The 26254-nt window shown below is 41.8% G+C and overlaps 1 protein-coding gene across 4 annotated transcripts in view; it reads right to left on the bottom strand.

Moving 5' to 3' along the window:
* Window positions 1-26254, bottom strand: part of NAV3 (neuron navigator 3) — a 934586-nt gene that overhangs the window by 340358 nt on the left and 567974 nt on the right. For all 4 annotated transcript variants that reach the window (XM_060245118.1, XM_060245119.1, XM_060245121.1 and 1 more), the window contains exons 3-4: window positions 6999-7116; window positions 6328-6380 (exon numbers count right to left, since the gene is read on the bottom strand). In XM_060245118.1, coding sequence (XP_060101101.1) covers window positions 6328-6380; window positions 6999-7116 — 171 coding nt within the window. The remainder of the gene's footprint in view (window positions 1-6327; window positions 6381-6998; window positions 7117-26254) is intronic.

Genomic DNA, 26254 nt, shown 5'->3' with positions numbered 1-26254 from the left:
CTCCAAAAATTTCATAATGGCTTCATGCAGAAACAGGATTGCCGATCAAATACCATTTCCCTCCTCCATCCTTAAGAAGTATCAGTAGAGAAGACTCTGTTTTGAAACCATCAGAAAATGTTATATTAAGATTGATCCAGATGGGTCAACGTTGTTTGAAGCAACAGAATAAAGTTAGATTCTAATGGCACCTTTAAAACCAATGAAGTTTTATTCAGGGTATAAGTTTTTGTGTGCCAAGCACACACAGGAATCTAACTTTTATATTAACTTTTATATTAAGATTGCCATGGTATTTGGCCACTAGTAAAAAAATAAACCACTGAACCATCAGACAACAAGCAGCATTTCTGCCTATTCCACAAAAGGTACCACAGAAAGTATGATAGATTCTATAAACATGGTCAAATGTTATAAAATCGCAAAGCATCAAAGCCAAAAAATGTGTTTTTATTTGGTTATATAAGTCATGAATAAACACATATTTACATTTGCATATCCTCTAGACTGGAAAGAGTACAAGTAGACTTTGCCTAAATTCAGGACATTCAAGGGGCTAAGGACTCTGTTATAGATGCACCCTCCTAGAAGGCAGGCATGAGGTATCTGGTGCCCCATACAAGTGGACACTTGAGCAAGCAGCAGAAAAGCTGCTCCTAGTTGTCACTGTAGTTCTTTTGCTCAATCCCTAGACCAAGGAACAAATATCAATGGCAGTGAAAAGCACCTGCCACTTTCCAACTCCTCTTCCTCAGGATGGGAGTTAAACAGTGCCAATGTCTCCAACAACAGCAAGCAGTTGCCATTTGCTTCTTGCCCTCAGCAGAGCAAAAAAAGAAGAGTGCTCTTGAAAGCACACTTAGGTACAGAGTGACAGAGCACTCATTCCACTCTTCGCACATTCACCCACTTGACCCAGGCATTGGTGTATAACACATGATCTTGGGGGAGGCACCTGTGGCTATGACATTTAGTTGGCTGTGCTCAAGGGTGCCTGCTCCTGACTGCAATCAACATGTTAAATTGTAGTATCTTAGAAATCATGGAAAGTAAGAAAGCTTCCTTTAAAATGTAGAAGACTTACCCAAGTGATAAAAATAAAGTGAAGAAGAGCAAGATAAATGTAAATTGATGAAAAGAGATTGAAGAACACATTGTTAAAGGCTTAAAAGGAAAGCCAGTTTGGTGTAGTGGTTAAGTGTGCGGACTCTTATCTGGGAGAACCGGGTTTGATTCCCCACTCCTCCATTTCCACCTGCTAGCATGGCCTTGGGTCAGCCATAGCTCTGGCAGAGGTTGTCCTTGAAAGGGCAGCTGCTGTGAGAGCCCTCTCCAGCCCCACCCACCTCACAGGGTGTCTGTTGTGGGGGAGGAAGGTAAAGGAGATTGTGAGCCGCTCTGAGACTCTTCAGAGTCGAGGGCGGGATATAAATCCAATATCTTCTAATCTTTTTCTTCTAAAAACAAATAATCATTTATTATACCATCTCTAGTTTCCTCTGTAAAATAGAATATTATATGTTGGTGGACCACAAGAAATTGTTGAGGACATAAATCATTGTGAAATAGCACTGCCAACTAAGTGCTGGCAACTGACAACAGATGTAGAGTCAGGGACATGCAAATAGGTGTGGCAGCCACACCCTGATGTCACTTCCAGCACTAACGTAAAATTAACACCATCTCATTGGTGTGTCACAAGGAATGTGCAAGTACAGAACCACCAAGCAAAACTCATAATTAATTTTGCCCTGTTTGTGATTCAAAAACTGAAGTCATGGACTTCCATTAACTTTTAAAGCAGTTCATGGGGTTTGTACCAGTTCCTGGCCAGAGCAGAAAGCAGGGATTTAAAGGAAATCTGAGTCCTTTTAAACCTGCATCCTGCTCCAGCAGAAAGCTGCAAAAACAGCTGAGCTGCTAGGAGTGCTCCCTGCCACTCTGCTGTTTCAGACTTTATTCTGCAGTCCCTTTAAACATTGTGCAGTCCCTTTAAACATTGTGCACATTAAACACAAGAAAGCCAGGAAATGAGGAGCAGCCTATCTGAGGTTGAGCACCGCTTCAACAGGGGAAGCCCCTGTCCATCACTCAACAATCCAGGGGAGGCCAAGCTCTCACCCAACCTCCCTGTGGCACTGAGGTATCCATTCTTGCCTGAGGTATCCATTCTTGCCTGACATGGGGTTTTTCTGCTATTATTCATTGATGTTATTTACTGTTTTATTATAGATAATTTTATGCTGCAAGCCACTCTGACACCATTTTTGAGGTAGGGCAGGGTATAAATTAGATAAATAAATAAAATGCATTCAGCTTCTCTGCCATTTCCCTACCATCCTTGGTCATCCAATGGCCCCACTGCCTCCCTGGCTGGTTTTCAGTTTCTAATGTATTTGAAGAAAATTTTATTGTGTTTTTATGCTTTTACAGTATTTTTCTCATAGTCCCCTTTTGCCTGTCTGATCACCAATTTGCATTTTATTTGCCAAAGCCTCAGTTTCCTTTTATTTATCTCATCAAACTACCCTATAACCACTTAAAGGAATCCTTCTTACCTTTTATTTCTTCCATTAGTTTGTTACTTAACTATGCAGGCCTTTTAAATTCCTATTTGTACCTTTCCTAACCGGTGGTATAATCTTTTTCTAAGCTTCCAAGATTGTAGTTTTAAATAGTCTCCAAGCTTCCTGAAGGGATTTGACCCTCCTTATCTTTCCTTTCAGTTTCTTTTTCACAAGCCCCCTCATTTGAGAGAATCCTAGAATCATAAAGTTGGAAGGTATCTCCAGGGTCATCTAGACCAACCCCCTGCACAATGTAAGAAACTCACAAACTCCCTCCCCCCCCCCCCCAAACATGCACCCAGTGACACCTGCTCCACACTCAGAAGATGGCTAAAACAAAAAAACCCTCCAGGATCCCTGTGAAAACTGGCCTGGAGAAAAATTGCTGCCTGACCCCAAAGTGGCAATCAGCATTTCCCTGGACATGTATGAAAGGGCCACGAGATCTAAGCACTGATGCAATCCTTCCTGCCCTCTCTCTCATGAACTGCCTAAGTTCACAGAATCAGGACCACGGAGGAAGGAAAGCTAAAAATGGTACATCTCCATGTACAAAATATCCTCAATGTATATGAATTTCACAATATATAGCACAATAACATAAAACATCACAATAATCCACAGTGTTTACAAGAATGGAGTAGGTAAGCCATGTCACAATTACTGTCCAAACAAGATGAAAAATCCATAATAGTACATAATTTTTGAAGACAGTCCAACAGGAGAACCAGTCCAGTTATGAAAACCATTTCGGACGTAGAATCCTTCTTGGGACCACTTACATTTTTATACAAAGTACAATTGGTTCAGTAGTGCCAGAATTCATCACAACAATCCACTATATTGATCCAGGCTTTCTTTAATATCTATGCATAATCTATGGGCCACCGCTGTTAATTACCTTCCATCTCAGCGTCCCATTGAATAGCGGCCTTGAGCCACTATTGAGCGTAGTGTCGGTTTGAGATTACACTTGAGATTTTGAGTTCTCATTTACTCACTGTAGAGATTTAAACAGCTGCAGAACGCATTGGAAATATTGGCGCAAACACAGTTTGAACTTGGGACGTCTTTTACAATTTTCTATGGAGCACCCTATGCTGGAAGAATAATCGGAGCAGGATCCTTTACGTCAACTGCCTGCACATCGGGACTCCTTGCTGAAAGAATTTTCTTTGGACCCTGTATCTTTAAATCATGTTTTTGTAATGCTTGTGTTGGTATGTAATATATCCTAGTTATTTTGGTCACTATAACCTTTGGTTGTTTATATATATATACACACACACACACACACACATACACACACACATACACATTCCTTCTGCAGCTTGCTTTTCCAGGCTTGCTCAATCACACAGGAGCTACAGAGCAAAACCCCTATTTTCTTGATTGTCTGAGGCTCCTCCCTTGGGGAGGAAAGGGGGGGAGGGATAGATCGATTTGCCAGGTTCTCTCAATCGCACAGCAGAGCTACTGAGCCAAGCCTCTCTTTCTTCTATTGTCTGAGGCTTCTTCCCCCTCCTGGTCCCCTGGGGAATGAACAAAAGAGCCGGAGCTTCCTTTGCCCAGTTCCCTGGATCCCATGGGAGAGATACAAAGAAAGCACCTTTAAGATCAACAAGTACTAATCTTTTAAGCATGTTTTAAGGGTTAAAAAAAACCAATCTTTGTGCTTGTCTGTGTTCTTTATAAAGTTTGTTTCTCTGCTGCCTAATCTTGAATAGGTACATACATGGCCCAGTCCAACGTGGCCCGACCCAACAAAGTCTAATTTATGTCAGATTCGGCTCTCATAACAAATGAGTTATACCCCTGCTCTATATGGCAGCCCTTCAAGTACTTGAAGATGGTGATCATCTCACCTCTCAATCCTCCCTTCTCCAAGCTAAACATACCCAGCTCCTTCAACCTTTCCTCATAGCATTTGGTTTCCAGAAGAAATCTCCCACGATACCAGAAGACTGGCCACCCTACTGGGAAATCCCCAACCCAAATTTCCTTCTTCAGTAACCAATGTCTCCACCCCCATCCATCTTCTCTGTTTTTGCCCTTTAATAGATGTTTAACTGAGCTTAGAATTCTGTGCCTTGTAGAGCACGTTCAAGTTCTCAACAAGTCAAAGCAGGTGTCATGTACAAATTAGTATTTTTTCAGCAATTTCTCATGGAATCCCAAATACGGACAAACTCCTATCCTACCCGCAGGCTACTCGATTGGCCTTCTCATAGGTCATATTGGGCCTTCTCATAGGTCTTCAGGTGCTATTAGAAGGTATGGCCATTTCTACATGGGTTATATTTATTTGTTCAGTGCTACTGGGAAGGAACTTTTTTCCAGCTTCCCTACACCATTGTGATACATTTGTTTCCCTGGCTTTACTCCAGTCTTGTTCAAAGTAGCTTTACTGTGAAGCTTTGGAAAGGATAACAGTAATGTTTGGATGGCTGCAGTTCAGATTTTCTTGGAAATGTTCAGATTTTCACCTCATTTAGCAGCTTTCCCCCCTGATCTTATGCCTATGGTGCTATTTTTTCTCCCCATCAGTGGGGGGTCTGTTTGTTTGAAAGAATTTTGTTTGAAAGAATCCAGCAATTATCTATATATTATAAAAATGCCAGTTCTCTGAATTGTCAGATGTCATTTTTTTAAGAAACAGTAACTCTCTATCCCCTTTTCCTTGCAGATATATAAGGGGAAAAGTATCTCTCCACAATGAAGGAGGCACGAGTTTACTACTAAATAAAAGAAAACTGGAATTTAGAGAACTTGGTACACTCGTTTTTATAACATTATATCAATATGATATTAAATCGCTGATTAAAACAAAACATTAAAAAGCTACTGTGGCCCAGGGAAGGGGGGATGGCTGCTACTGAAAGCAGAGAAACTACTGGGAAATCTAGCATGTGGAATTTCTAGTGCCTTGAGCTGTATTGGCAACTGCAGAAGCAACAGGGAAATGACACAAACCTATCATCCTGTGGAAACCACTTATAATTTGTTCCCAGATATCTAGCATTGTTTTAACCAAAATGTGGTTGGCATTTACCAATGCAATATGATTTTGCCACTAAGCAATTATATCTGCCTTGAATGACCTCATTAAAACTAGGAAGTGAATTAACTTAGGGGGCTGGGTTACTTCAAGTGTCATTTTTACAACATACTGTGATGCATTCTCTTAATGTAACCACAGAGACTGCTAATCAATACAGGCTTAAAAACCATTTTATATCTTACCTCTGGATGTCACACTAATTTCCTTGGAAAATATATTAGGGGGTTTTCACAGTGCTTGCTGTTTATAGTTTGTTCTAGAAGAAGTAATACACATTTCAGAGCAACTTGTGAAAATCAGAGTCATGCCTTTTAACTGGACTTCATTGTGGACAAGCAGCAAGGCTATTTATATTCATTAAAAGTTGGCAAGTCTCTTTCTTCAATCAGTAGTACAGACAAAAAGGCTCCACTTAGAACTTGTTCTGTTATTTGGTGTCCTTAAAACAGTTTTGGAATGAAATTATCTGAATAATTTGAAGACTTACAGAAGGACTGTTTAATAGTACATTAACAATTAGTCTATTGGTGGTGGTGCCTCCTAAAATAGTCTGAACTAACTCCTTTGTCATGAGAGCCTCTGCAATAATCAAAATTAAACAGAACAAAGTCCAAACTAATCAAAAGGAAGAACCAACATGACACCTCACATTAATGTGAAGTTATGACATCATAACACAAACACAAAGCTGACTCTTACCATTTGAGACTGGCTTCGGGGACAGCCATTGATATCTTCAACCTTTTCATTTGCTGAAGAAAAATAGTCAGGGGTAGAAAAGTCAGAGCAAACAATAAGCACCATAAAAGAGAAAGCCCAGAAGTCCACAATTGTTTTGCACAGACGCTGACTTTCCCTTGAAGCAGGCAGTGACCCTAACCCTGTCAGGAACAACCTCTCTTGGTAGCAGCAGTCCTTTCCCCATGCACAAATCAAGCAAAGGGGAAGTACTGAGGAGGTGGCTACTCATTCTCTAGCCCCTGCCAAATGACTGCTGACATGAAATCTTCCACAATTGTCTTTGTGGGATCAGGATACAGTTTCAAGGCATCTCTGAAAGTCTAAGCCACTCCAGCTAATAAAATGCACACATTGGAGACATATGTCTTAATGAAGCTTTCATTTCAGATGATGCCAAGTGTGTGAAAGACAGTTCTGGCATTAAACAACTGGCAAAGCAGACACTTACTTACAAACATTCCCACCCAAACATTTTCCTCCTCCCACCACAATTAGAAATAAGGAATGAAAATATACTCGGGGGGGGGGGGGGGTTAAGAAAGCCAAACCTGGGCTAACTATTCAACTATCATTCAACTGCTCCCCCCAAAAAAGTCAGCTCATGCTGCCTCCCAGAGCACAGGTCTTACCAATGATCTGGATGATTTCTGCTAGCAGAACCCCATCTGTAATGTCCTGTTGCAAATCCTTGATCAGCCGCTTGTGGCCAGATTTTGCTAGATAATGATTAGCCCAGTCAGTATAAATCTGCAAAGTAGAGGAAGAAAGAAAAATGGGGAGAGAAGAGAGACAAATAAAAAAATATTAAAATAAATGTTGGCTTACGAATGAGCAGAGCTCTGAAGCACATTCCACTTTATAAAGTCAGAGCAAAGAATGAGACTTAAAAAAACAAAACAAAAATCTGTCTCTGTGCCATTTTTTTATTTCAACCTTGAATGAATCATTTGATTGCACAATGAGGCACCACAGTCACTGTGACCAAGCAAAAGCCCCTTTAGGACTGCCAGATAACTTTCTGTCAAAAATCACCTCTATTTCCTGTATCCTTCTGAAGTCCCGGTATAAATGAATGTGCTGGCATAGCCACATGGCACAATGACAGATTCAATGAAGAGAAACACAAAAGTGTATTTCCTGCAGGTATGCTATAGTAAAGCCAGTTTTTGCTGTGCAACTTACATACTTGCATACATAAAGCATTTTAAAAGAATGTCTATGTCTCCTTTTAACCCAAATAGAATACCCAAGATGGCAAACATCAAAACATGAAAACACTTCAACATTAAAACAATATTTAAAATAAATTAGATATATTACTTAATTCAACCAAAATACAAGCATACACATAATACCCAAATGAAGACCAATAACAGTTATCAAGGATATGCAAAGCAAAACAGAAAGTCTTTACCTACTGGCAAAAAACAACAATAGAAGGAGGCAGACAAATCTCCCCTGAGAAGGGAGTTCCAGAGGTCTGGCACTGTAGCCTTACAGTGATTTTCCTCCTTTCTTTGTGGTCAGGGACAAAGGGTGGCGCTTAGCAAGCAGACCTCCCTGTGGCATCCTCTTGAATGTGGTGTGCTTCAGGGAGCTATTCTCTCACCCATGATGTTTAATACCTATATGCACCCCCTTGCTCAGATTGGTTGAGGTTTTGGGCTGGGTTGTCACCAGCATACAGAAGACACCCAGCTCTCTCTCTTGATGGATGGCCATTCAGACTCCACCTCAGATCATCTGACCAGGGCCTTAGAAGCTGTGGCTGGATGGCTGCAGTTAAGTCGGCTGAAACTAAGCTATGACTTGAGCCATGAGAGGTTAGAGTTGGGCATCCGGCTGTCAACCTTGGATGGTGCACCTCTTGTGCCTGTCCAGAAGGTGAAGAGCCTGGGAGTGATACTGGATACCTCACTTTCCATGGAGGCCCAGATCACAACAGTTGCTCAATCTGCCTTTTATTATCTTCGGCAGATTAGACAACTAGAGCCCTTCCTGTCCTCCCAGGATTTAGCTACAGCGATCCATGCGACGGTCACTTCCAGGCTGGACTACTGCAATTCATTCCATGCAAGCTTGCCCTTGAGGCTGACCCGAAAACTCCAGCTGGTGCAAAATGTAGGCAACTGGTGCCTTTATGGGCAAGCATTCGGCCAGTGCTGTACCAATTGCACTGGCTACAGAGTACCGGATCCACTTCAATGTTTTGGTCTTAACATTTTGCTTCATAGTATCTCCTGACTGTCCCTGGCCTGAAGGACGTTCAACTTGCCTCGACCAGGGCCAGGGCCTTTCTGGCTTTGGCCCTGGCCTGGTGGAATCAGCTCCCTGTGGAGATTCAGGCCCTACCTGAATTAATGCCATTTCATAGGGCCTGCAAGAGGGAGCTATTCCGCCAGGCCTTCGGTTGAGACAGTGGATGTCCTTATTCCCATCTGCTTGGCCTCCCTTACCTGTCATGAAGCTATCTTATTTTAATCTTATCTTAATCTATTATTCCATCTCTGGGCCTATTGCTGTATTGATATATATATAAGGTGCCCAATTGGAAACCACCACCTGTGACATATATGTTGCATCCTATGGTTTTAGTTTGTAGTTTTTAATTGTTTTAATTTTTGTTGTTATACACCCTGAGTCCACTCGTGGGAAAGGACGGAATACAAATTAACAAAAACAAATTTTAAAAAATCAAGAAGCCCTTTCTCAGGTTGCCACCCATCTCATCTCAGATGGCAAGGGCACCTAAAGGAGGGTCTACAAAGTGATAGGAGTGGACAAGCAGGTTCATATGGGAGAAGATGATTCTTAAGGTATGCTGCCTCAAGCCGTATAGGGCTTTAAAGGTCAATACCATCACCTTGAATTGCCTGGAAGCAATTTGAGAGCTACTGTAAATAGAATGAGATTGGAATGATATGGTGCCTATGACCAGTCAATATTCTGGCTGCGGAATTCTGTTCCAGTTGTAGTTTCTGGACAGTTTTCAAGGGCAGTCCCATGGAGAGTGCACTGCTACAATCAAATCTAGATGTTTATTTAGTTACTAGTAATAAGCCCCGTAGAGCCCCATGACGCAGAGTGGTAAAGCTGCAGTACTGCAGTCTGAACTCTCTGCTAACAACCTGAGTTCGATCCCGGTGGAAGCTGGTTTTCAGGTAGCCGGCTCAGGTTGACTCAGCCTTCCATCCTTCCAAGGTCGGCAAAATGAGTACCCAGCTTGCTGGGGGGAAAGTGTAGATTGGGGAAGGTGATGGCAACCCATCCCGTAAAAAGTCTGCCGTGAAACCGTTGTGAAAGCAATGTCACCCCAGAGTCGGAAATGACTGGTGGTTGCACAGGGGACTATCTTTACCTTTTTCTTTTTTTAAAAAAATAAGGCCCGTTGTGGGGAGAAATACAATGGGTGCTAGAAATTTGCTATGGGTGAGTTTCATGGCCTTGGTGGGGGGCTGGGAAGGGAAGGAAAAGATAGAGGGAGGCAAGGTATGTCAAGAAGACAGTAGTTAGAAAGAGAAATGGAGAAAGTGGGGAAATGTGGGGTGAGTTATCAGAGAAGAGGGTATCTTCGGAAAGAAGGAATGGGAAGGGCAAAAGAGATGGGGATAGGTTTCCATCTTCTCCCACCTCCCTGCAGCCTCTATCCAGGAAAAGTGCAGTCTTTCTTCACAGTGGGGACCAAAACTCTCCTCTTCCCCCTTTTGATCTACACAACAACCCTGTGAGGCAGGTTAAGCTGAAAGTCTATGACTGGTCAGAAATCACCCAGTCAGCTTCCACAGCAAGAATCTGGATCTGGCAGACCCTGCTTTGAAGTGCCAGCTGCCATATCACACCGGCTGTCCTTAGAGGGTGAGCTCAGCAAGATATAATGACTCAGACTGTACTATTTTCTCCCAGGGAGCTGATATCTGCCCATCTCGAGAGCAGCTGCAGTTCTGGCTTGGGGGTGGAGTCTATGGAATTTTACTTGCCTGAGTTCCAATTTGTTCTCAAACCCAGGCTCTGCCCCTCCGATCTCCAAGAATTTCCCAACCTGGAGTTGGCAACCCTCTCTCTTTTCCAGCCAACCATCAACCTACCTTGATCTGACCCCTGACTTCATCTTTCCATCTCCTCCCCACCTTCCCGGTCTTTCTCCATAGCGTGGACCAAAGCAGCTTACATGATTTTCCTCTCCCCCTTTTGATCCGCACAACCCTGTGAGGTAGGTTAGGCTGAAAGTCTGTAACTGGTCTGAAATCTCCCAGTCAGCTTCCACAGTAGGAACTTGGGTCTGGCAGACCTTGCCCTGAAGTGCTGACTGTCACATCACAGTGGTTGTCAAAGTGATTGTGGGCTGAAACGATATGTCATGCTTCCACTTAAATGTACTTTAAATATGATAATATTGAGATATGAATTGGGCTCTATTTCGTACATTCACTAAAGAACTGCAGCACCATCCCCTTCAATGATACATCAATTAAGTATTTAAAACATTTTAACATCATACCAGAAACTTATTATTTCCCTGAGGATATAATGAACCCCATTTATGAATCTTTATTACAGAATCTTAACTATATCTCTGTGTCTTATACCTTTAAGAAAGAGATATCGAAGACAAAGCTGCATGGAGTTACCTAGATTAGTTTTATTTGAGTTAGTTTTCAAGCCTTTTGATTTTTAAAAAGTTTTATTGATTTAAACTACAAAACAGAAGCTTTGCAATTGCAGAACGTCTCAGAACAACCAGCAAATTCCACAGAACAATCAGCACAGTCAACAACCATCTTCCTTATCTTCAAACCCCTTCCAACCCTCCCAGCAATTAACACAGAACAATGGTCACATTCAACAGCCAGTTTCCTTATCACTACCCTTCCAGGAAGCCCCACCAAACAATGGGCACATCCACAAACCAATTGCCCTTTCATCACACCCCCTCCAGCCTAGAAATAGCAGCTCTGCAGCAGCCCTGGCCCCACTCAATGCACAGCAGCCAAGAAGGTCTGAGCGCCTGCTCCGGCTGCAACGCCACTGAGGATGTTCTCCGCAGCTGAGAACGAAACGTCTGGAAGGAAAACTTTCTCCAGTAGAACACGGCACTTGAGCCCGAAAGATTCTACAAACCCTAATGATGTTACCAGCCGTGAAAACCTGAAATCTTTGTGAACACACACAGTCTCTCTCACGCAAAGCAGCCAAATAAACACAGTTTGCAAGCACACACTTTTGTGATCTCACTGGGGCAATTACTCACTGGAACAATTTACTCACCAGAACCATCTACTGTGTTTCAACTGACTTCTTAAGACTAACAGGAAAATGAAAGCAGAGCAGCTCCAAACAGAGGGGCTCTGCTCACTTCCTTTCCTTTTATACACTCATCAGGAAGATCCAGAAGTCCTCAGCCAAGTGGGGGAAGTCTTTCTGTAACAATTTCCCTCCTACTCCCTCCATCAGCCTAATGAGAGAAGCAATGCCTCAATCCTCAGCCAACCGTATGCAACAGACCTTGAGTGGCAGTTGATGGGCCAATGGTTTATGGAGTCCACCCCTAAGCCAATGGGAGACCTGGATTTGGCCTCAACACAGGGCTTTTATTATATAAAGGATACTTCCCCTGCCCATCTCCCAGCACATGTTACCCATCAGAATGACCAAGGATGTTTCAGTCCCATAGCCAGGCCTGAAACCATTCAGGAATGAATTCAAGCAACCACTTCATTCAGGAATTCCTGAAGTTGTTTGCCACCACCCATTGGATCACCTTGCTCAAGAATTGTACATTTGAGACTGAATGACAAGTTATTCAACTCTCCTGAGTCCAGAGTAGGTTTCTTTAAGAGCAGATGCACCATTGGGTCACATTAAGGCAGGAGCGACTATTCCCTCTCTTAGGGATGTGTTTACTCTCTTCCAGATCCAGATAGATAGAAAGACAGACAGACACGCAGGCACAGATTTCTCCCCAAGTAGACCCAAAGTTGCTTACAACATTATTCTACATGTTCTCTTTCATCTTCATAATAACCATACTTTAAAACAGGTTAGGCTGAGGGAGAGTATCTTTATGGTCACCCAGTGAACTTCTGTAATAGAGTGGGATTTGAACTTGGGTGTCCTAGATCTTAGAAGAAGATATTGGATTTATATCCCGCCCTCCACTCTGAAGAGTCTCAGAGCGGCTCACAATCTCCTTTACCTTCCTCCCCCACAACAGACACTCTGTCAGGTGGGTGGGGCTGGAGAGGGCTCTCACAGCAGCTGCCCTTTCAAGGACAACCTCTGCCAGAGCTATGGCTGACCGAAGGCCATGCCAGCAGGTGCAAGTGGAGGAGTGGGGAATCAAACCCGGTTCTCCCAGATAAGAGTCCGCACACTTAACCACTACACCAAACTGGCTCTCCTAAATGCATTCTTAGTCCAGCTCTCCAACCATTATACTACACTGACACACAGCATATGCTCTTGGAAAGCACCTTTTAATTTGTCTCTGCTCAGTCTGCAAAAATAATAATCTCGCTGTGGACCACTTTATGACTGCACCAGTTTAACAATTACTAGAAATGGCAGGAAAGTGAGAAAGGGTTGAAATCCACTGTTCATATTGAATGTGTGGGCACTGCATAAGCAGCACCCAATTTTCAGAATAACTAACATTTAAATACGTTGTACGTGTATTCATTCAAATCTTAGGTTGGCTCCCTTTTATGTGATTCATTGAAAAATTATTTTCATCAGCACATACCAGCATAGCTCTCTGACTATACTTTGAATGAAAGAACAGTTTATCACTCCCAATTCCAACCGTTTATGCAAGCTGGTTATTTTTGTGGAATCCTTAGACAAACTGGGGCATTTATTAATTTACTGAAAGTACTATGATTAGTTAAATACACATGTTATGGAGTAACCTGAAAAGGCATGCTAAGGGAGGAAATTAGATTGTATGTATACACTTGGTAAAAATTCATTGGGTTTGTCATTTGCAAACCTGCTGTTACTACTTCAGTTTATGGCATGAAACACAACTGCTTGTTGCAGTGATAGTTTCATTTGCTCTGTCATCTATGTTTAAATGTGCTGAAAAGTTTGTAGAGGGCTGGGAACTTGGAAACTTACACATATGGGAAGTCATATTGTAGAACCTGCTATGTATATTGTGGATATGTGCAGTGTTGGCATCTAGTAGAAATTAAAGATACTAACAATGGAAGGAAGTTGAAAGTTTGACTAGGAGATAGACTGAACAAGGGATAATATTTAGTAACAAGATGGAAATTTTGAACCAATTAATCTGGAAAAAATACCTATAATTCTTTTTAAAAATTAATTTGCAGAATGTATAAAAGACAAATACAGGAATCAGTTGTGTTCTTGCCACTCATGCTTCCATGAGTCAGGCCTGCGCTATGTAATGTACCATTCTTAACATGAAGGCTACCCATATGTGGTGGTGGACAATGCCACCGGGTCACAGCTGACTTATGCCAACCCTGTAGGGTTTTCAAGGCAAAAGATGTTCAGAGGTGGTTTGCCATTGCCTGCCTCCACATCATGAACCTGGTATTTCATGGAGGTCTCGCATCCAAATACTGGCCAGGTATGAACCTTCTTAGCTTCTGAGATCTGATGAGACTGTGCTATCCATGCCAGGGCACTACCCTTATAGAACAAATTATATAAAAGTGACCAATAAAACCAAAAGATAGATCTAAAGAAGTGAGCAATGACTCACAAATTTTGTTAGTCTTTAAGGTGCTGCTGCACTCTAACTCTTTTCTAAAAAACCAAAGTCACATTAACATTTAATTAAACAAAGCATGACCTGCTTCATGACCAAACAGCAATTTGCTAACCTGCAGTTGCTGCTGGACAAGCCACCTCCCCACCAAAGACCTTGTGGCTGGCACGCAGCCAGCCAGCCAATCCTTTCTCTGCTGCCCCCCACCCAGTTGCAAAGGCACCCAGTGGGTAAGTCTGCACTGTGGCTTGCCTTGCTTAGCAAAAGCATGTTAGATGTAGCTAAATAAATTAACACTTAAAACATTAATCACTGGATGCATTTCTTTAATTTTAAGGGCTATGACGGTTTAGCTTGCTTCTTTCACTTTAGCTCTACACAACGTATTCTTTTAAATGTTCCTGTAATATTAATGAGTATTTGCTTAAAGTTCCTCATTTTTCTTATGCATTCTTCTTATATTTTACTGCTGTCACTCTCTCTGCCATTAGCATTCCAGATGTGGGATGAATCTTCATCTGCATTTTCCATCATGGACTTCTATTTCCAATTCCAGACTACAACAGCTGACAATTATCTGCTGCTTTTAAGCAACACCGTTTTATATTTCACTTTCCATTTATAACATTGAAAGCAACAGGGCAAAACCAAAGGGAAAGCATAGCATTGTACATTCTTTCGAGAAGCTTTTCTGTTTGCATATTTTGAAATACATTCCTTGCAAGCCAGCATATAAATAAACTCACTATTCATTCCCACATCCAGCATGCAAATGATTGTGTAGATAAGAGGATAAAAACCAGTCATTTATTTGAGCCATTTTTATGCTGTCATGACTATTTTTCTGAAAGAATGCAGATGATCTCCTAGAGTTATGATCACGTGAAGAATTAGCCCCTAATAATGCAATCCCAGGTATCTCTGCTCAGAACCCTACTTGAGTATTTAATGCAGTTTGATCCTAGGGAAGTATTCTTAGGACTGCCCCACAAACTGACAGTGCATTCTTAAGCAGAGTTACATCCTTCTAAGTCTGTTCAAGCAAATGGGCTTAGAGCAGGAGTATCAAACATACAGCCTGTGGGACAGAACCAGCCCCTGCAGGGCTCCTATCCAGCCACGAGCAACTGGCTTTCATCTGCTTCCTAGATCAGAGCTTGCTTTTGCCCAATTCTCTGCTTCTTGCTTCACAGAGGAGAGAAAGAAAGCCAAGCCTCCCTTCTCTCAATTGGCTGAGTGCTCTTCTCCCTTTTCCTCCTCCTTTGGGAAAGAGTCAGAGAGAGAGGGAGGGAGGAAATCTTGTGACACCTTTAAGACCAACAAAGTTTTATTCCAGGTATAAACTTTTGTGTACATCACACTTCTTCAGAGGAAAGGAGGGAGAATGAAAGAGTCAGAGAGAGAAAGAGATCCCCCTTTTCAGTTCTAATAGATGGGGGAAGGAGAAACACAACAGCACAGCTTGCAGTCTTTATTAGTGGAAGGGAACAAGAGTCCAGTAGCACTTTAACACCAAAATGTGTGGAAGGGCATGAGCTTTCATTAGTCACTGCTCAGATACAGCTAAAATGTGAGTCCATGGGTGAGAACAGATGGGCGTTTAAAGCCGCCCCGGGAATGGGAGGCAGGTGGATCCAAAAAGTGCGTCCACATGCGTACATCTGCCTCCCATCCCCATCCCGCCCCTAAGTCACCACTGGCTTGCTGGGAGCCAGCTTGAAAAGGCAGCACTTTGAAAGTGGTGCCTTTTTGCTGGGGCACCTTTGAGACGCCTCCCCAGCCATCTGGAAGGCCAGGAAGCTCCCAGAGGGTGCCCAGGGAACCATGGATGGGATGTGTGCGTGTTCCAGATGCTCCCTGGGTGCCCAGGGCCTGTCCCTTTCCCAAGTGCCTTCCGGAAGCTCCGGGGTGCTCTATTTTCAGCCGGCTTTCGAACCGGCCATCTGTCGTCAGCTCATCTGTCCTTATATCTTGGAAAGTGGAATGATTTCAGACACCAAATGACAATAGTAGTCATTGGTAATCATTTTTTTTTATTTTATTTAGTTTATATCCCGCCCTTCCCACCAAAGCGGCTCAGGGCCGCTCACAACACAAAAGTTCTAACATAGGATTAAGTTTTAAAAGGCATCAATTTACAGCATTTAAACAATAAACCAGTAAAAACAGTAAAACAGTAAAACAAAGCCATTTACCAAAGTACCATACTACAGCCTTCTATTCGAAATTTTCAAGTACCGATCAGTTGTATGCCAACCGGAAGAGGACTGTCTTACAGGCCCTGCAGAACTGCCCAAGGTCCCGCAGGGCCCTCCCCTCTTCCAGTAGCTGGTTCCACCAGCAAGGGGCTGTGATTGAAAAGGCCCTGTCTCTGGTCGACTTAAGTCGGGCCTCCTTTGGCCCGGGGATTGCAAGCAGGTTTTGAGAACTCGATCTCAGCACTTTCTGGGGAACATGTGGGGAGAGACGGTCCCTAAGGTAGGTAGGTCCTAGGCCATAGAGGGCTTTAAAGGTAATAACCAGCACCTTGTACCAAACTCAGTATATTATTGGCAGCCAGTGCAGTCCCCGGAGCCCCGGCTGGATGTGCTCCCATCTAGGAAGCCCTAATAGCAGCTGGGCAGTGGCATTCTGCACTAGCTGCAACTTTCGGGTTTGGCACAGGGGCAGCCCCATGTAGAGAGCATTACAGGAGTCCAACCTCGATGCGACTGATATGTGGATCACCGTTGCCAGATCGTCATGCTCCAGGAAAGGGGCCAACTGCCTCGCCCACCTAAGATGAAAGAATGCGGACTTGGCAGTGGCTGCTATTTGAGCCTCTATTGTCAAAGAAGGCTCCAATAGTACCTCCAAACTCCTGACCTTGTGCGCCGTTGTCAGTGGCGCAGTGTCAAAGGCTGGTAAGGGGATTTCCCTTCCCAGGCCACGGCGACCCAGGCAAAGGACCTCTGTCTTGGCTGGGTTTAGCTTCAATTCACTCAGTCTGAGCCATTTAGCCATGGCTTGCAACGCCAGGTCCAAGTTTTCTGGGACACAGGCAGGCGGGCCGTCCATAAGTAGATAGAGCTGGGTGTCATCAGCATACTGATGGCAACCCAACACATACTTTCGGGCAATCTGGGCAAGGGGGCGCATATAGATGTTGAACAACATCAGGGAAAGCACCGCCCCCTGAGGCACCCCACAATCAAGCGTGTGTCTCTGGGACAGTTCACCCCCAATCACCACCCTTTGTCCCCGACCTTCAAGGAAAGAGGAAAGCCATTGTAAGGCCAGCCCCTGAATCCCTGAGTCAGCGAGACGGCAAGTCAGCAACCAATGGTCGAGCGTATTGAACGCTGTCGATAGGTCTAACAACATCAGTACTGCCGAGCCGCCTCAATCCAGATGCCGCTGAAGATCATCCACCAGGGCAACCACCATTGTCTCCGTTCCATGACCCGGGCGAAAGCCGGACTGATGGGGGTCAAGAATGGAAGCATCCTCCAGGAAACTCTGTAGCTGCAACGCTACTGCCCTCTCAATGAGTTTACCCAAAAAGGGCAAATTCGAGTGTGCCAATTCGGCCGGATCTAATGTTGATTTTTTCAAGAGAGGGCGAACCACCACCTCTTTGAGGAGCGCTGGAAAATGCCCTTCCATCAGGGCCAGTGCAACCCAGTAGGCCAGGTAGGCAGCAGCCTAGGGTGCCACCTCACCATAGGGGCAGGTGGTGGGCACCCCATTGCCCCTGCTGCCCCTTTCCCACCCCACCGTGCTTGCCTTCCCACTGCCTGCCTCTCCTTCCCAGCCCTCTGCCTCACCATCCAGCCTGGCAGCCCTCTAGGTGGTCTGCGGACAGGCAGCAGCAGGGAAGGGGCTGAGCAAGGATGGCGAGTGCACCATGGCAAGGGAGGGCCTTGAGCACACGTGCCACCCCACTCCCACTCAGCCTTCCCAGGTCTGTGCTTTCACCAGAAGCAGAGACCTGGGAAGGCTGAGCAGGGTGGCAGGGCAGCACATATGGTTGGAGGCACTTGAAGCTGGCCCACCACCCCTGCTCAGCCTTCCCACATAGACCTGGGAAGGCTGAGTGGAGGTGACAGGGTGGCACATGCACTCAGAGGTGCTTGAAGCCAGCTCTCTCTTGCCACCTAGGGCACCAAAAAACCTGGTGCCGGCCCTGTTGGTAATTAAAGTGGAATCTAGGTCTCAGTTCAATCCAGGAAGATGCATTTTCTTGAGATTCATTATTAAATCTAATTCAGTGGTCTCTCTAATTTCCCTCTGAAATTCCTTTGTATGAGAATTGCTACTCTTAGGTCAGCAACTGAATGTCCTGGAAGGTTAAAATGTCCCCCTACTAGTTTTTGAATGTTGTGGTTTCTAATAGCAGTAGAAAGTATAAATAGCCCGCTAGCACCTTAAAGACTAACAAAATTTGTGGTAGGGTATGAGCTTTTATGAGTCACTGATCACTTCTTCAGATTTATTTCCATTTATTCTTTGCATCCTCCTGGTCAGAATCCTCCTGAACCAAACTGAGTCCCAAGTTTCCTGTCAAATTATCAATGCTGATTTCTCCATGCTTATTACCCCTCTGCATATCACTCCTAATCCAATCAAGCCTGCTATTTCCATTTAGCATCTAAAATCATCGGTATAAAGTTCATATCTCTGGTACCTCATGTTATGTTTAATAGCACACATGGTCCGACTCCTGCCCAACAGACTGAAATTTATGTCAGAACAAGCCCTCGTAATAAATGAGTTTGACCTCTGACTTAGAGGATGTTAACACTGCTTAGGACTGCAGCATGAATGTGACGTCTAAAGAAAATCAGGATTAGCTATGTAAACAAAAGACAGACAAGAGTACCAACAGAAATGATGATATTGGATTTATATCCCACCCTATGCTCTGAATCTCAGAGCAGTCACAATCTCCTTTACCTCCCCTCCCCCCACAACAGACATCCTGTGAGGTGGGTGGGGCTGGGAGAGCTCTCCCAGAAGCTGCCCTTTCAAGGACAACTCCTACCAGAGCTTTGGCTGATTTCTCTATGGCCATTCCAGCAGCTGAAAGTGGAGGAGTGAGGAATCAAACTGTTCTCCCAGATAAGAGTCTGCACGTTTAACCACCACACCAAACTGATAAGCCTGTTATTCATACTTCAGGAATAACTGAGATGTTTGATATGAAATAACATGTGGATATTTTTGGATCTATTTGTACTAAGATATTGGTTGGGGGGAATATTTAGTATATATCTAATTTTTCTATTTAATAGTTTATTTATTCAGTACAATTTGTAAGAGTAAGAGCTAGAACATCAAATATGACAATGGTTATGTTAGATTAAAATGAAGGCCTGAAATTAATATTAATGATGTCACTTGCTTTAATTCTTTATTGCATTTTTTGAAATTTCCTTGAAATGCCTTGCTTATAGTAATAATTGTATATAGCATAATCTTGATTTTAAATTAATCAGCTAAAATAGTCCACCAAATACCAGTTGATGAAGTCTAATTAAGACTATGAGGGAGAGAAAAGATATTTCTAAATGCCGAGATAATGATTCCACATGATATGTTCCCACATTTGAAATATGTGTTTATCAATATTTTAATTGTCCTTATCATGTGTAAATATTTAAGAGCTTTTTCTTGATTTTTTGTTTTTCCTTTCCCCTTTTTTCTATTGTATCTGTAAAAATTAAAAAAATAAAAAGAAAGAAATCAGCGTTAGTCACTGATCACCATCATTACAGTCATCATTTAACTTTGCTAATGCTTTTCTGCATCTGAACTGCCAACTTACTCACTTCCTTAGAAGTTTTCTCTGCTGTTGTTTATAAAACAACATCCAACCATAACACTTTTACAGCCAGTACAGTCACTCTGCGTCATCTGAATCTTATCAGAGCAAATCTCAAAAGGATGACAGCATAAATGAATAAATTCTGCATCTGTGTGGTCCCAAAGTGTGTGAGAAATAGAGTCAAACTGCCTGCAAAATGAAACACAAGCTGAGGCAGAGCAATCTACGCAGGGATGTCACTTCTTCCTGGTGTTATAGTTTCCAGCATTTTTGAACTGCTTGTCATTCTATTTTAGAAGAGCAAAAGAGATGATACTCTTCTTGATGCCCAAATATAGAAGCAACTTTTTCACACTCTATTATGTGCACAATTACTAAAAATCTGACACATCATGGTTTTAAAAAAAAAGTTTCAATTTAAGAATATTTTAAAAATTAAGTGATTCAGGTTATGCACAAATTATGTAAAAAGCAAATTTCAGGCGCTTGCATCCTCATTTGGAACAGAGCTATGTATACACAGCCGGTGCATGGGAATGCCCTCTCCCCTGATGTAGCTACAGGGGTGACACTGGGTGCCCCCTCCCCTGATGCGCCTCCAAGCCCTGGTGGTGTGTGAGCTCCTTGGAGTCAGCAGGGCGCTGTGGCAGCAGGAGCGCTCACAGCCACACTTTGAGCACACCCACTGCTGCATTTAGCCCACTTAGCCCTCCTGGGATGCAGGGAGGCTGAGCAAGGTCGGGCAGAAGCATGTCGCAGCAGACATGCTTAGAGCCAGGCTCTGAGCATGCCCTGCCAACTGGACATTGGGGATGGGGTCATGCAGTGTCAAACATGCGGCCCAAGGGCTGGATCAGGCCTCCGGAGGGCTCCTATCAGGCCCACAAGCATCTCACTGTCATCTGTTTCCTTCTCTCTCTCTTGCTTCCTTCTGCATCACAGCTTGCTTTACCAGGCTTGCTCAATCACACAGGAGCTACAGAGCAAAGCCTCTATTTTCTCCATTGGCTGACCAGCACATGAAGCAACTTATGTACAAAAGCTCACAATGCCCAGCCATTTCATGTTTTCCCCTCAGTCTTAGGCTCAAAGCATTGACCATGAGTTTTCTGTAATGAATGTCAATAAACAGGGGTCGTTTTGTAGAAAAATAGGTGGTGAAGCTCATCCGGGGATTGTTATGCAGCTGCACCTACTAGTCAATGGATAAGGTGGGAAGGAGGAGGTGGAACTTTCAGAAAGGTTCAGGAGCTGTGCTCCTGTGAGCTCCCGCTGAATCCGAGACCTGTCAATAAATCAAAAGTAGGTTTGCAACTTACAGACACACACCTGAACACCTGAACAGCATACTCAAGATTGCTGTAGCACAGACATTGTCTCCAGATTTTGATGCAATAATTCAGAGCAAAAGGTGTCAGTTATCAGAAATTGTTAAATAAACAAAATATTGCAAGAGTGCTAATCTTTTAAGCATATTTTAAGTTTTTTTTTTAAAAAAATCTTTAATTATGTTTGTGTCCTTCATAAAGTTTATATCCCCGCTACCTTATGACAGACATGGCCCAGCCCAACAAGGTTTCATTTATGTCAGATCCAGCCCTCATAACAAATGAGTTTCACACCCCTGGTCTAGATGATAAATGAATTATCATCTCCTCTGAAAGCCAAAAAAGGTAGTGTAGTGATAAGAATATCAGACTAGAAGTGGGGATTTGAACATAAATCTTCCTGCTCTGCTATGGAAGCTGGCTGGTGACTTTGGGCCAGTCACACAGTCTCAACCTACCTCACATGGCTGTTGTGGGAACAAAACAGAGGAGGGGGAAATGCATGTTTACTTGTTGTAAACATTTCTATGCTATCTTAGGATGCCCATCCTATACAGTACCTGGTGGAAAACAATGATAGAGAGAGCAGATGGAAATCCCTGGGCAGGGAATTCATCATTTTGGTGTCACAACTGAGAAAGCCTTTTTCTGAATTGCCACCCATCTATCCTCAGACAGCAGTGACTCCCAAAGATGGTCCCCTGAAGAGAATTGCAGTGACCAGGTAGGTTCATATGAGAGTAAGTGGCCCTTCTCATAAAATGCTTTGGGTTCCCATTGGGGAGAAAAGAGGGGTGTAAATGAATTAAATGAATAAATAAATGCTGAAGACCACCAATATATATTTGTATATAAGAGACAAATAGCATCTAATGACTCTCCTCAAAACGCACTCCAAGTTTCAAATAGATTGAACCAGGGGGTCCAGTTCTATGAGCCCAAAAAGAAGGTGCCCCTATCCTTATTTCTAATGTAGGGAAGGCATTTAAAAGGTGTGCAGTTCCTTTAAATGTGATGGCCAGAACTCTCTTTGGAGTTCAGTTGTGCTTGTCACAACTTTGCTTATGGCTCCATCCCCAATGTCTCTTGACTCCACCCCCAAAGTTCCCAGATATTTCTTGAATTGGACTTGGCAACCCTAGGGGAGTAGAGAGGAGATTTTACATTTCAACCACCACTTAGATTTGCTAATCAAATCCCCACCACCCCCAACCCCCACCATACTCTTATCAGTGTTTCAGAGGGCATGTCACTTTTTAAAAATCCTTATCTCTGTAAAATGCTAGTAATTACCATGAAAGGCAGTGAAGCAGTATGGTGATTAATGGATTAACCCCCCACTTTGTAGATGGCTGGCTCTGATTGAAATCAAGGATGCATATGTTTGCAGTTGTTTTTTACAGACAAATGGAGAGACATGTAACATATAGGCTTTGGAAAACCGGGTCAAAGTCCACAAAGTGGCACAAATGCAATCAAGGCCTGGAACAATCTCTGTCAAAACTCCTTAACTTGCATAAAAATTTAACAAAATTTAAGTTATTAAAAAAATCAATTTCTCATAGCTTCATCGTATTCTAACATCACAAAAAATACCTGCATCCATAACAAACATATGCAGATGATAAACATTGTTATAAAAAGAATTATAAATTATAAACATTGTTATAAAAAGAATTTGGGACAGTATAAATTGTTGGAATCAACTGAAAACAGGGTAAGAAGATAAGAACAATTGGTCATATTATTTGTGTGGTCCTCGGAAATTTTTAAAAGGGAAAAGAAATTGCAAGAAGTAATAAAAAGTTGCGGCTGCCATTTTGGAAAATTTAAAAACTTTAAAAATAAATATCTGGACTTTGGGAGCTCAGAGGATGGTGAAATTGGGCTTGCCGTAACGGGCAAGTCCTACTCTTTTGAATCTGATAGTCAAAATGAAAATCGGTGAGATCTAAAATTTCGTTGCTTTTTTGAAGGGTTTAAAAGTTTTAAAAATTTATATCTTGGTCTAGGAAGCTCTGAGGAAGGTGAAACTCAGTTTATTATATTATTTATTAACCTGACAGTTAAATCCGAAATCTGTGAGGTTAAAATTTTTGGTGTTTTTAAATGTCTGAAGCCAAGCAGCCCCGAACAAGGGCTCTTTCATTGGAGAAGATGCAGGAACAATTGGACGCGATGGAAGCCAGAATGATGAGAGGGGTAAGGAAGATGATAGATGAATCAAAAGAAGAAATTATTGCAGAGATTAAAAAGGATATGGAAGATCTCAGAAAGGAAACTGGGGAAACTTCTAAGAAAGTGCAGGAAGTAGAAGGAAAAATGAAAGCATATGATTCCACCTTGTTGAAAATTCAAGAAAAAGTGACAATCCATGACTGCAAATTAATGGAAACTCAGATACATCTGAGAGGAGTACCTGAAGTGGAGGATGGTGACTTGAAAAGATATATAATAAAAATAATTGCAGAATTTTTAGATGAAGATCCTGAAGAGACTAAAAATATGTATGACTATATGTACAGAGTGAATTCACTTTTTGCCAAGAAAAATAATCTACCAAGAGATGTTGTTATAAGATATATGACAAAGGAAATGGTGGGAAGGATCATGAATAAAAATTTTGAAAAGGCACTGATAGTGGGAAGCAGTAAAGTGAGAATCATGAAGGAGTTGCCAAGGCAAGTGATAAACGATAGGAGAACATATAAAAAGCTGACAGAAAAATTGAGGGACAATGGCACGAGGTTCAGATGGATTATACCTGAAGGTTTGAGCTTTGAACTCCAGGGGAAAAGAGTCACACTTACAAATGCTCAGGAGTTGCATAGTTTTTTTTAAGAAAATAAAGAATTTGCATCATGATGGATTACAAATTATTGTCTTGGAATGTTAATGGACTAAATTCACCACAAAAAAAGAAGGGCAACATTTCATTGGATTAAGAAACAAAACTGTAATATAATATGTTTGCAAGAAGTACATATTAAACAAAAGGATTATAAATTTTTATGGAATAAACAATTGGGAGTAGAGTTTTTTTTCACTAGCTGAACAGAAGAAAAGAGTGGTTTTATATATCAAACAAGAATTGGAGCCAAAATTAGTGTTTAAAGATAAGGATGGAAGATTTGTAGCAGTGGAGACAATATTAAATGGGGGAAAAAACGTTGTTATTGGGATTGTATGCACCTAATGGTGCAAAGGATGCTTTTTTCAAAGACATTACACAACAATTTGATGAACTGACCTATGATCAAGTATTGTTAATGGGAGACTTCAATGGAACAGTTAAGAACTCATTGGATAGATCTGGAGGGGGAAAAAAATGATGGGAAAGAGGGGAAATTGCCAAAGTCTTTCTTTGAATTGGCTAAACAAGAAAATTTAGAAGATATATGGAGGAAATTTAATCCTGAAGTGCGGGACTATACTTTTTTTTCAACAAGACACAAAACTTTTTTTTAGTATTGACATGCTGTGGGGAACTAAAGACTTAAGTCTTATAACAAAGAAGATAGAGATTTTACCTAAAATAGGGGCTGACCATAACCCAATAAAGTGGATTACAAAATTGTCCAAGAAATTGAGAAGATGGAGACTGAATGAAGATTTGCTACAGAATAAAGAAACAGTGACATATCTAGAAAAAGAAACTAAAGCCTTTTTTCAAGTGAATGATAAAGAAGATATTGATTTCAGACGGTCTGGGATGCTTATAAAGCAGTAATGAGAGGAGTGTTGATTACTTTGAATAATAAAGACAAGAGAAGAAAAGAAAAACAGTTGTTGGACATTCAAAATGAAATAAAGAAAAAGGAAGGGGAGTTGAGAAAAAGACCAGGGAAAAAGAAAATTTTAAGGAAAATTACAATACTACAAACTCAATTGAGACATTTGTTGAATAAAGAAGTGGAATGGATTTTGAAAAGACTTCAACTGAAATCCTTTGAGGGAGCAAATAAACCGGGAAAGTATTTGGCTTGGCAATTGAAGAAAAAGAGAGAAAATAGAATTATTAACAGAATTGTGGTAGATGGAAGAGAAGTGGTTATTCAAGAGGGAATAAAAAGAGAATTTTTCAAGTACTTTGCCAAACTGTTTAAAGGTGTTAAAATAAAGAAAGAGAAGATGGATGAATATTTACAAAAGTTAAAAATAGAACCCCTAACTGAAAATATGAGAAAAGTTTTGAATGATCCAATTGAAAAGACAGAACTTGAAGCAGCAATCAACGCAATGAAAAATGGAAAAGCTCCTGGGCCAGATGGATATACAGCTAAATATTTTAAAACTTTTAAGGACGAATTAATACCAAAATTGCAGAAGTTGATGAATATAATAAGAATAAAAGGGAAAGTACCAAATACATGGAAAGAAGCTGTTATTTCGTTGATACCTAAAGAAGATAGAGATGCCACAAATGTAAAAAATTACAGACCAATTTTGTTATTAAATAATGACTATAAAATATTTACAAGAATCTTGGCAGAACAGCTTAAACAACATTTGATAAATTTTATAAAGGAAGATCAAGCAGGGTTTCTTCCCAAAAGACAAATAAGAGACATTATTAGGACTGTTGTAAATATTGTAGAATATTATGAAAGACATCCAGAAAAAGAAGTAGCATTATTCTTTGCAGATGCAGAGAAAGCATTTGACAATTTAAGCTGGGACTTTATGTTCGCAGTAATGAAAAAAATGGAGTTGGGAGAAAGTTTTATAAGAATGATAAAAGCAATATACACCAAACAAAGGGCAAGGTTGTGTGTTAATGCAGATCTTACAGAAGAAATGAAAATTAGCAAAGGTACTAGACAAGGTTGTCCGCTTTTACCACTGTTGTTTATAATGACTCTTGAAATTTTATTGATGTAGATTCAAGAAGAAAAACATATACAAGGTTTACGAATAAAAGGATGTACTTACAAATACAGAGCGTTTGCTGATGATATAATGTTTATAAATGAAAACCCCATACAAGTTACACCTTTGCTGTTAATTAAAATACAA

Source organism: Heteronotia binoei, chromosome 8 (genome assembly GCF_032191835.1).
Source record: "Heteronotia binoei isolate CCM8104 ecotype False Entrance Well chromosome 8, APGP_CSIRO_Hbin_v1, whole genome shotgun sequence".
Taxonomy (NCBI): domain Eukaryota; kingdom Metazoa; phylum Chordata; class Lepidosauria; order Squamata; family Gekkonidae; genus Heteronotia; species Heteronotia binoei.
Note: the sequence above shows the minus strand (reverse complement) of the source record. Positions and strands in the feature narration are given on the sequence as shown.